The sequence below is a fragment of the Suricata suricatta genome, chromosome 1 (genome assembly GCF_006229205.1).
Source record: "Suricata suricatta isolate VVHF042 chromosome 1, meerkat_22Aug2017_6uvM2_HiC, whole genome shotgun sequence".
Lineage (NCBI taxonomy): Eukaryota > Metazoa > Chordata > Mammalia > Carnivora > Herpestidae > Suricata > Suricata suricatta.
The window spans coordinates 162223663-162236089 of record NC_043700.1 but is presented as its reverse complement, the minus strand read 5'-3'; the positions used below and the strand labels follow the sequence as shown (position 1 = coordinate 162236089).

Genomic DNA, 12427 nt, shown 5'->3' with positions numbered 1-12427 from the left:
TAGTACAGTTTACCAGTTTTTCCTGTGGATCATGCTTTTGGTGTTTCTGTTTAGCTCTAGGTCATGGAGATTTTCTCCTGTTTTTGTTTTTTGTTTTTCCCCCTAAAGATGTTAATAGTTTTATGTATTTAAGTTCTTGATCCACTTTGAGTTAATTTTTCTATAAAGTGTGAGACTTAGGTCAGAGTTTATTTTTTTAATAGGTGGATGTCCATTGGCTGCAGTTTCATTTGCTGAACAGACTTTTCTCCATTAAATTGCTTTTGTACTTTTGTCAAAAATTAGTTGAACATATTTATGCTGGTATATTTCTGGGTTTGCTCTTCTGTTTCCAGATCTGAAATCTGTTTTCAGATCTATATGTCTGTCCCTCCACTGATACCATACAGTCTTGTTTAGTGTAGTGATGTAACAAATCTTGAAGTTGAGTTGATTGATTCTTCACTTTCAGAATTAGCTATTCTCATTCCTTTGTCTTTTCCCTTTAATTTTAGAATAATCTTGTCCATATCCACAAAAAATCTTGCTGGAGTTTTGGTAGGAATTCTGTATATCACTTTGGGGGAGAATTATCATTTTTACTATGTTCAGTCTTCTCCATGAACATGCCGTGTCTTTCCATTTATTTAGATCTTTGATTTCTTTCATCAGTGTTTTATATTAAGTTTTCAGCATACAGAGTTCTGTAGTGATATCCCTTTTTACATTCCTGACATTGGTAATTTGTGTCTTCTCTCTTTTCTTCTTTGTCACTCATGCTAGAGATTTGTCATTTTTTAAATATCTTATTTTTTTTAATTTTAATTTTTTTATTAAAAATTTTTTAAAAAATGTTTTTATTTTTCAGAGACAGAGAGAGACAGTGTGAGCAGGGGAGGGTCAGAGAGAGAGGGAGATACAGAATCTGAAGCAGGCTCCAGGCTCTGAGCTAGCTGTCGGCACAGAGCCCTATACCAGGCTCCAACCCACGAGCGTGAGATCATGACCTGAGCCGAAGCCAAAGCCAGATGCTCAACCGACTGAGCCACCCAGGCGCCCCTAATTTTTTTTTTTAAAGTGAGTGTACTTTTATTTATTTCTTCATATAGTTTATTTTCTTTTTTTTAATAGTTTATTGTCAAATTGGTTTCCATATAATATCCAGTGCTCTTCCCCACAAGTGCTCTCCTCCATCACCACCACCTCCCTTCCCCTTCCCCCTCCTCCTTCAACCCTCGGTTCTTTTTAAAAACTATCAGTTTGTGGGGCACTGGGTGGCTCAGTTTGTTAAGTGTCTTGACTCTTGGTTTCGGTTCAGGTCGTGATCTCATGGTTTGTGTTTGAGCCCCCATTTCAAGTTCTCTGCTGACAATGCAGAACTGGCTTGGGATTCTCTCTCTCTCTCTCTCTCTCTCTATTTTTCTGTCCCTCCCCTGTGAGAGTGTGTATGTGCATTCTCTCTCACAAAATAAGTAAATAAATTTTAAAAACTATCAGCTTGTTTCAGTCATTTTTTTCTTTTGCTTTTCTGTTTTCAGTTTCATTCACTTCTGCTCTTATTTTTATTATTCCCTTCCTTCTGCTGGCTTTGGGTTTGTTTTGGTCTTCGTTTTCTAGGTAATGTGATGGGGGCTTAGATTATTGATTAATTTGAGACTTTTCCTCTTTTTGTAATATTGTACGCATTTGGTTGTAAATTTGCCGTTAAATGTCCATCATTTCTGCTTTAGCTGTGTCTTACATTTGATATGGTATATTTTCTTTTTCATTGATTTCAATGGATTTAAAATGTTTTCTTGAGACTTTCTCTTGGCCCATGGATTATTTAGTATATTGCTTAGGTTCCAAGTCTATCGAGATGTATTGATTTAATTGATTTCTAGCTTGATCCCATTGTGGTCAGAGTGTATACTTTGTGTGATTTCAGTTCTTTAAAATTTGGTTTTGGAATTTGTCTTAAAATCTAGGCTGTGGTCTTTCTTAGTATATATTCAGTAGGCACTTGAAAATAATGTATTCTGCTGTTGTTGGGTGGAGTGTTCTATAAACGTTGATTGTCCTTAATTGATAGTGTTACTGTGTTCTGTATCCTTGGTGTTCTGTATCCTGGCTGATCTTTTGTCTAGTTATCCTATCAGTTGTCGAGAGAGGGCTTTTGAAGTTTCTATAATTGTGGACTTGTCCATTTCTCATTTCAATTCTGTTGGTTTCTGCTTCCCTTATTTAGTGGCTCTGGTGTTTAGTGTATACACATTTAGGGTTGCCATGTCTTCTTGGTGGACAGATCCTTTATGATTATATAAGGCCCTTCTCTGTCTGTGGTAATTTTTTTCCCCTCTGTATTCTGCTTTGTGTGCTATTAATATATAAAGGTATAATTTTATTTAATTTAAATAGGCACATGTGGCTGGCTGGCTGCTGCCATATAGACAGTACCGTTTTGGAAGATGGAGAGAGCTATGACACAATAAATTTAATTAAAAGGTAAATTTGAAAGTATGGGTATTAAGGGCAATGGGTAGATAGGAAGGGGAGATTGGGGCACAGGGATTGGGGGAGATGATTTTCAATTGGGTAATCAAAGAAGAAGTCATTGGCTGTGACACTTGAATAAAGGTTTGAAGGAGTGAGAGTACCAATGCCAATATTTTGGGGAAGAGTGCATCAAAGGCTGGCAGGACGATGAGCCACAGTAAGAACTTCAACTTTTACTGAGTGACATGGTGAACCACTTGAGGATTTAGAGCAGGCCCTGATTCCTTCTGACTTGTTATGTGTTGTATGTATGTATGTATGTAGTATGTTGTTGTAGGAACATCATTCTGGGTGGTATGTTGAAAATAGACTGTAGGAGACAGTTGGAAGCAGAAAGAGCATTTAGGACACCAGAATACAATGATGATATTAGCTAGACCAAAGGGTTAGAGCAGATTTTAGGGAAAATGTCATTTCGTTTTGCCTCTGTTAAATTTGAAATGGTTATTAGACACATGCAGGTGAAGAGAGCAAGTAGGCTGCCTGGGGTTCTCCAGATCAATGAGTCCCTGCCCTTGTGGAGCTTATACTTTACTTGAGTATGGGTAGTAAATATAAAAAAAGAAGACAAAACCCCCCACCCCCCAAATGAAATATGTACTGTGTTAGAAGATGATTCAGTCTTATGACGAAATTCAAGTTAGGAAAGGATATGTGTTGGGACTGACTTCCTGAGTGGGTAACATTTGAGGAAGGTGGTGAGGAAATAAACCTTACAGATACTGAGAAAGTAGTTGTTTAGGTAGAGGGAACTAAATATAAAGATTCCTGGGAGTGAGCATGGCTGGTGTGGTTGAAGAAGAACAAGGAGGCGAAGTGTGGCTGGAGTGACACTGAGTTAGGGATGACCGCACTGAAGTAACAAGTGTCTGGGTTATAGGCCATTTTAAGAATTCTGGCTTTTGCCCTGAATGAGATGGGAAGCCCCTAGGGATGTGTGATCTGACTTAAGGTTCAACTGAGTCCCTCTGATTGCTGTGCTAAATACAAATAGACTGTGAAGGGGCAAGGATGGAAGCAAGGAGATTGGTTTGGAGACTTTTACAGGTAATCTCGGCAACAGGCTATGGCAGCAGTGAGATAGAGAGGAAAGGTCATATTCTGGATACATTTTGAGGGTTGCATTGACAAAATTGGCTTACGGTTTGGATGTGGGATGGGAAGACTTAGGAATTACTCCAAGATTTTTGACCTGAGAAGTTGGAAGGATAGAGTTGCATTAATTGAGATGGGAAAGACTGAGAAAAGCAGGTGTGAAGTAGGTGATCAGGAGCTCAGTTTTGGACATGTTAAGTTTATGATGCCTATTAGACATCCCAATGTGGATGTTCAGTAGACATTGTCATTATGAATATTGTTTTTATTTTTGTTAAATGTAATGATAGTAAAACAGTGTACTCACTTGTGAAGATACATTATATTTGTTAATATCTTAAAATTTTAACATGTTCAATCCTGGCAAAACTTGAATATTTTGGAGAGAAAAGTTGTTGGACTGCTTTTTGGCTTTGTTGCCAGAGTTGATGGTCCTCTCTTAGAGTTAAATAAAGATATCATTCCGAATTTAGAAATGGTAATATAACTATATAGTCTGAGTGTCTTACTTTCTATTTTAGGTCCTATTACTGCTGGATTGTGCAAGATATTTAACCGTGTTTTCTTTGAGGTATGACTTAAATATCAAACATCTTAAATAAGAAAAGGGAAACATTTTAGTTTTGAAGTCAGAATGCCAAGGAGAAGGAGAAATCTTGGGGGAAATCCTTTTCGGAAGACTGCAAGCTCTAAGAAAGTTGTCGTATCCAGTGTTGCTAGTCATGAGGAACCAACCACTACTCTTCCTTCCATGTGTGACACAAAAGTTGATCAGGAAGAACTCTTCACCAGTATCTCAGAGATGTTTTCTGATCTGGATCCTGATGTAGTATATTTGATGCTTTCTGAATGTGATTTCAAAGGTGAGAAAAAGTTTAGTTTGAATCCTTTGCATCCTATAAGAAGACTTCATGTACTTTGCCATGACCAGCAGTAATATACAAAAATGACTGCCTTCTTTCTCTTTTTTTAATTTATTGAGCATCTGCTATGGCAAGTTACTAAGTTTCGTACTGTCAGGGACATGAAGAAGAAAGCAGAGTTCTGCTTTCAAGAAATGTACAGTTCGAAGGATAAGATGTATGTAAAGATATCATATTCTATGTTTTATTTCTTTTTATCTTCCCTCTAGAACAGGTTAGTGCCAACTATCAACCCTCTAGATAGTGCCAACTATCAACATTTTGGACTGGATAGTTCTTTGTTGTGAATGGCTTTCCTGTGCATAAAACGTTTCGTAGTGTCCCTGGCCTGTACTCTGTGGATGCTGGTAGCAACCTTCAGCAGCCCTTTGTGCCAACTGAAAACGGCTCCTCTATTGTCTTATGTCCCTTGGGGAGCAGAATCGTCCCCAACTGAGAACCACTATCTTAGGATGTAAGCTCCATAAAGACAGAGCTCATAAACTTTTTATTGCTGTATCCCCAGCCCCTAAAATAGCTAATGACTCATATTAGGGCCTTAGTAAATATTTATTGAGTGAAAAGATATTTTTATTTTTTTAGATAAAGGAGGAGGAACAGAGAGGTGGGGTGAGAGAGAGAGAGAATGAGAATGAGAATCTTAAACAGGGTGCATGCTCAGCATGAAGCCTGATGCAGGGCTTGATCCCACAAATCTGGGATCATAGCCTGAGCAGAAATCAAGGGTCAGACACAACCAACTGCGCCACCCAGGTGTGTTCTTTTTTTTTTTTTTTTTAATCCATCTAACCATTTATTCCAAAATGTTTTGATCTGTATAAATAAAACATTAATAATGTCATATTTGCTAGGTTCTTTCCTGGGGTATGTACATTTCTTTTTTTTTTAAGGTATTTTTTCTTTTTTTTGTAACTTTATTTTTTTTTAGAATATAACACTTATTTTTTTTAACATATGCAATTATTTTTCCATCATTTACAATACAGTAGTTACAGTGACACTCCAAATGGCACCCAGGTGTTCCCCTTAAGGAAAAGATTGTAATTGTGGGAATGAGAGCTTATTAAGAGTTGATGGTAGTAGAGTAGATTCACAGTATTGACCTTGGAGTCAGGAAATCTGGGTTAGACTTCCAACCCTGCCACTTAACCTCTCTGGCTCTGTGTTCTTATTTGTTAATGAGAAAAATAAAACAGTACCTCATAGGACTTTTTTGGTGAGAACTGAGGTTTGTTTGGTCAAGTCTTCAGTATAGTTTATTAATAACTTGTAATAAATTGTTTAGAAGTATGTCGATAGACAAGAAACTATCAAAGTTGACTGCATGAGTAAATTAAATGTTGCTTTAATCCTTTAAATGTTGATGCTTAGTATTGGTATTAGCTATGATTCATATAAGATAGAATTATTTTTGGTTGGGGAAGTTTTGGTAATGTGTGATAAACTTCCATGCTTATTCTTTATGTGGTCTGTGATGTGAGCTTCACTATTATGTATGCAGAAAAACAGTTTTTATCAGTCTACATAATGCTCAGAAATGACAGTGTATATAGAACTTTATGTGACTTCAGCATTTATTTACTGATGTGATGTGTTTAAAATTTGTCTCACACACTAACATAGCAATGAGGAGTTACAAGAAAAATACATTACCCTTACATCCTGATAAAAAAATTCCTCTTTTCCAGGATCTTCTCTATACCTTGTTCATAAATACTGATATTTTGAAATAATAACATTGATGCAATTGTGTATTCTGCCTTTTAAGCATAACATAAGCATTTTTTTCACTGTTGCTGTGATCTTTATATTTAATAGCTTCAAATATTTCACTGAATTGTGCTCTGATTTATTTAATTATAACTAAGTTTTTCATGAATAATTAATATAGCAGAGGGCATCTTGGTACAAATCACCTTTTTTTTTTTTCTTTTTTAATGTTTTATTTATTTTTGAGAGAGAGAGAGAGAGAGACAGTGCGAGCAGGGGAGGGTCAGAGAGAGAGGGAGCACAGAATCCAAAGACAGGCTTCAGGCTCTGAGCTGGTTTTCAGCACAGAGCCCGACGTGGGGCTCGAACCTACGACTGTGAAATCATGACCTGAACTGAAGTCAGATGCTTAACTGACTGAGCCTCCAGGCACCCCGTTGTTTTTTTTCTTAGTCCCAATGTTTTAGTCCTCATGTTGCAAGGTAAGAACAGTTTTCAGCTCCTGGAAACTTGGTGCTGAATTTGCCTGCGAGAGGTGTGCTGAGTTTCCGTCCCGCCAGGACTGCACAAGTTCCATGGTTTCACTGCAGCTGTTTCGGCACTGAGTACTATCACTTCAGGAGTTTAAAAGGAATAAAATTTTGCTTTTTCTTAATTTGTTTTTTCTTTAAATAAACAGGATTATTGAACATTGTTGTATACGATTTATTATTATATTCTTGTGTAGATTGTTTATGGGTTTTTCGTTGTTTTATACCATTGTTTTAATTTTTCCAACACTCTCTGTAAGGACTTTTCTCTTGTGTGATATAAATATCCTGATCTTTTACTTAATTTTTACTTAATACTGTGTTTTTATAATATACACATAATTTTTTGGGTTGATCTTGTTTTTCTGTCATGTATATTTTCTTCATAGAGATACCTTTTGTGTTTGCTTTCTTTCCTTTTTTTTCATGTTTAGGGCTTCTAACCTTTGTACTATTGGTATAATCTCCTAACTAATCTCTGCCAGACTTGCCCCTCCAATCCCTCTTTGTTTTTCTTCTTAAGGGAACATTAATTGGGTGCTTACTAGGTGCCAGTCCTTATGCACAGCACTTTTTCATGGATTATCTCATTTAATCCTCACAACAAACCCATGAGGTAGGTACTTTTATTATCCCCATATTGCAAATGAGAAAATCAAGGCTTGGGCAAGTTACATGACTTGTTCAAAGGGTCGTAGCCAACAAATAGGGATTTAAGTGTTGGTTTTCTGACTCCATACCAGAGCTGTTACCTACTGTACTGTGCTTCATTTTCATATTTCTTTAAAACCAGACAAAGCACAAAAATAAACAAAACTCCAAATTCCAATTCTAATGGCTCTTGTATTTGTGTTATGATTGAAAGAGCTCAGCATTGGAGTTAGACATGCCAGGCCTGGCTCTGTCACTTAGTATCTGTGTGACTTGGGCCAAGTTAATGTACTTTTTACTTTATATTCTTCATTTTTTGCTACATATACTGTGCCTCATTGTATTACTTGAGGGTTCATTGAGGTGATATATATATAAAGTTCTTAGTTCAAATGTGGTGACCGGTAGTTTCCCTTTAAGTTTCCTTAGGAAATAAAATTGATATTTCTTACCAGGACATACAAGACTCTTCCCAATTTCACTTGATCTTCTTTTCCAGTTTTGTCTCCTTTTATCCACCATAGTACTGTGTACCCACACACCAACTAACCTCTCTTAATACCTTAAACATACTTTGTGTTTTCAAGACTGGCTTTGCCTTTCCCTTCCGTGTCTGGCAAGTTTCTTTTTAATCTTCAAGTTCCAGTTCACATATTAACTTATGTGAAATCTTTCCTTATGCTCCTATAAGGCTGCTATGGCATTTGTGTATTACTAAAAGTGTGCATTATTTAATCTATATTATAATGTAGTTGTCTTCTAATTTGATTATTGTTAATTGCCTCCATTAGATTGCAAAAATCTCTTAAGTGTAGTAAAAACTAGGTCTTATTTATCTTTGTACAGTGTATATCTGATATGTAGTACATGCCGATGCTTACTTTTTGTACTAAGTGAAGTTTATAGCATTAACCATATAAACAAATTAGATTTACAGGAGAGTACTTAAAATACTTAATACTTAAGAAGCATGAAGTTGCTTAGTATTGAATAAATGAACTGGTTTTAGGGTCTTTATAAATAACTGTACTGTATATAATTATGGATATTTTTAGATAGAATTTATAAATATTTTATATTTATTCAAATTTATCAGAGACCCTCTACTTGATGGTAATTTATTAGCCTAGTTTATTACAGTTTGTCTGAAAGTAACAGCATTGTATGATTCCATCATTCAAACCTTTCACTAATACAGACTGGTATATTAGTAAAATATTAAATAAAAAGTTACTTGAATATAAATTTATTTATTCCATTAAATGCAAAAAGTATAATTTTTACATGGATTTTAATCAAATTGTATTTTACTATTTTCAATACACATCTGTATTGTTGTTCTTGTTGTACAGTTGAAAATGCAATGGATTGTCTATTAGAATTATCTGCCACTGATGCCAAGGTAGAAGAATCGTCTTCAAAAAGCTTCATTGCTTCTGAGAGCCACGTAAGTGCTGTGGGACGTGAAATAATGGAAAAGTATCCTCCTGAAGAAGAGAGCGAAGATTCAAAAATGGATTCATTTTTGGACATGCAGCTAACCGAAGATTTGGATTCCTTAATACAAAATGCTTTTGAGAAATTGAATTCTTCTGATGACCAAGTATACTCATTTTTGCCTTTGCAAGGTGTTAATAGTTTTAGTGACCCAAGTGCATTTGTAAATTCAGATTCAAGTAGTATGACTGCCATTCTTTCTACAGATAATGTGGATTTGAACAGTGAAAATATAGGGAATTCTGCCTCTGCGTTAAGTTCAAACACCTTAATTTCACATTCTGTTTCAGATGAGTCCAAAAGCGTTACAAAGGATGACACATTGGCGTTGGAAGATTCTCTTCTCACTAGTTCTTTAAATGTAGCAAGTGACAGTATGGTGGGTGGTAGCAATCTCAGTCAAGGACCTAAAGACCTTTTAGAATCTGAGTATGTTGAGACTCCGTTCTCTCAAGCCCCTGTAGATTTGGATGACAATGAACCTCAGGCTCCTTTAAGCCTTACTGTGCAAAATCCGGGGCTTGATTTACTAGGTGCAAGTGGGGATCAGAACTCTGCTTCTGTCCCTGATATGTTCGTACCTTCCGAAGACTTCAGTTTCAAACCACACAAACATACCGAACTGCCGTCAAAGGGAAAAGATGTGAATTACTGCCCAGTACTTACCCCTCTCCCTCTACTGCTGCCTCCTCCTCCACCTCCACCAATGTGGAATCCAATGATTCCTGCTTTTGACCTCTTTCAAGGGAACCATGGCTTTGTAGCTCCTGTTGTAACCACTGCAACACACTGGAGACCAGTCAACTACACGTTTCCCCCTCCGATTATTTCTCACACTTCCCCAACAAAGGTATGGAGAAATAAAGAGGGAACAAGTGCTTATCAAGTACAAGAAACCCCACTTTCTCAGGTTGTAAGAAAGAAGACATCATCTTATATTGGACTAGTTCTTGTTCTTCTCAGAGGGCTTCCAGGATCAGGAAAATCTTATTTGGCAAGGTATGAGGTTTATTAAGTTTTTAAAAAAAGTATAATGCATGAACCTGAACATTTATAACAGAGTATGAATATGTGCAGTGCTTTTGCTTATTAGAGAACTGCTGAAATCTTTTATTTTTACTAGTTTTTTCTTACTTTGTGGTTGATAGCAGCACTCTTTTCTCCAGGAGTTTTTTTTCTTAGAATATCATTTTGGGAGACAGAAAAGAAGAAAAGTTTAAATTTTTTTTTTTTACTGTTTTTTATTTATTTGAGAGAGAGAGAGAGAGAGAGAGAGAGAGAGACAGACAGACAGACAGACAGACAGCATGAGCAGGGGAGGGTCAGAGAGAGGGAGACACAGAATCTGAAGACAGTCTCCAGGCTCTGAGCTAGTTGTCAGCACAGAGCCTGATGCGGGGCTCAAACCTACAAGCCATGAGATCATGACCTGAGCCAAAGTCAGATGCTTAACTGACTGAGCCAGCCAGGTGCCCCAGGAAGAAAAGTTTAAAGATGATCCCAAGATCATGAGCTTTTGAAATCAGTAGAAATAGCTTATATAGAAGAGAACTAATTTGAGTAGGAGAAAAATAAGTTCAACTTTGATTATAGAGTTAAAAAGCCATAATTGATTTGAATTCAAGGAACAAAATAGATTTATTTTAGGTCAGTTTTCTTGGTCTTAGAGGTCTTCTGCTTAGAGGATTTCCAGTATGATTTGTTTGAATTTGGTATATGCTCACTTTTAAATAACCATTCTTGGGTTTTTATTATTTGGATTATGACCTTATAAAGATTAGGAGAGAATTTAGAAGAAAAATTAATGAAAATAATTCCATTTATCATTCACAGGACTTTGCAAGAGGATAATCCAAGTGGAGTCATTCTTAGTACTGATGATTATTTTTACATAAATGGGCAGTACCAGTTTGATGTAAAGTACTTAGGAGAAGCACATGAATGGAACCAGAATCGTGGTAAGAATAGACATTAGATTCTGGGTAGTATGAAGAGCAATATGAAGTTTTTGTATTTTGAGAATTACACAGTTTTTATTGTTATGATTCCCTTTATTAAAGTTTTTAGTGAAACTAAAAAATAAAATGCATTATTTGTTTAACGATATATAGTATATAAAATTATAGCAATTGTTATGTTACATAGTAAGAAGTGAAGGAGGTCATCATATCTCACAGAGTTGTTATGAGGATTAAAGGAGTTAATTTTTGTAAAATGCCTAGAACATTGCATGACATGTTTAAGTTTTATTTAATGGATGGGAATCTTGTCACAATTGTACCAGATTTTCTATAAAGGTCTCAGAATAGTTCAGGATGGTTCCAGTTGTCCGGTGTGCTCTAGGTCCTGTTTTCTGAAAGGGATTGGTGGTGGGAACCGCTACTCTTTCCCTCGTTGATTTACTTCTTGTGGGGGCGGCGTGAGAGGAAGAATGGCTCTCCTCCAACTGAATCTGCAGGGAGGTCACAGACAAAACATTATTATTTTTATTAGTGCAACTGTCTGTTCACCGAAGACAGTTTTATCATGAAGTATTCTATCTTACATTATGAGTAGTTTGAATTTCATATGAAGAATTTGTAATACACATCGACAATATTTTAGCCTTTATTTTATGATAAATACACTGTATAAGTGATTCTTGAATTTGCCATCTAAAGACATTAAATTTTTCTGTATTTTTTCTTGAACTGAGTATTAAAGTGAGAACTGAGGAATGTGAAAATACTAACAACAAAGAATAAAACAGTATGATGTGGTGAATAGTCTTGGACATGGCAGTTGCTAGCTGTGTGTGTGTTTTTTTTTATAAGTTATTTACACTCTCCAGGGTCCATTGTCTTCAGCTGTAAAAGGGCTTCATAATACTTAACCTTCATGATTGTTGTTAAGGTTAAATGAGAACGAAGGGCTGAGCGGTCGGTGAACGTGCCCTTACTACTGCAACAGCCATAGCAATAATAGTATTAAATTAATAGGCAGAACTCTTTTATTTATTAAAAAATTTTTTTAATGGTTATTTACTTTTGAGAGAGAGAGAGAGACAGAGAGTGTGAGCAGGCAAGGGGCACAGAGAGGGGGAGACAGAATCTGAAGCAGGCTCCAGGCTCTGAGCTGTCAGCACAGAAATCACGAACTGTGAGATCATGATCTGAGTTGAAATCAGATGCTAAACTGACTGAGCCACCCAGGCTCAATAGGCAGACCTCTGTTTTAAACAGCTTTATTGGGATAGTAATCAGATGGTTGTGAGCATATTCAGAGTTCTATAACCATCACTACACTTTTAGAACATTTTAATCATACCCCAAATATCCTGTACTCATTAACAGTCATTCGTTATTTCTTCTGATCTCTCACAGACCTAGGCAGCCACTACTTTCTGTCTCTAGGTTTGCTTATTCTGGGCATTTCATATAAATGGAATCATATAAGCCAATTTGACAATACATTATATTAAAAATACAAAAAATAAAAGATTAAAGACAAATTAAAATAAATAATGGA

General features: G+C 36.1%; 1 protein-coding gene across 4 annotated transcripts in view; it reads left to right on the top strand.

Moving 5' to 3' along the window:
• The window catches only part of N4BP2 (NEDD4 binding protein 2), an 81654-nt gene that overhangs the window by 23809 nt on the left and 45418 nt on the right, over positions 1 to 12427 (top strand). For all 4 annotated transcript variants that reach the window (XM_029946955.1, XM_029946965.1, XM_029946975.1 and 1 more), the window contains exons 3-6: positions 2377 to 2463; positions 4131 to 4472; positions 8776 to 9919; positions 10754 to 10878. In XM_029946955.1, coding sequence (XP_029802815.1) covers positions 4244 to 4472; positions 8776 to 9919; positions 10754 to 10878 — 1498 coding nt within the window. In that variant the 5' untranslated portion in view covers positions 2377 to 2463; positions 4131 to 4243. The remainder of the gene's footprint in view (positions 1 to 2376; positions 2464 to 4130; positions 4473 to 8775; positions 9920 to 10753; positions 10879 to 12427) is intronic.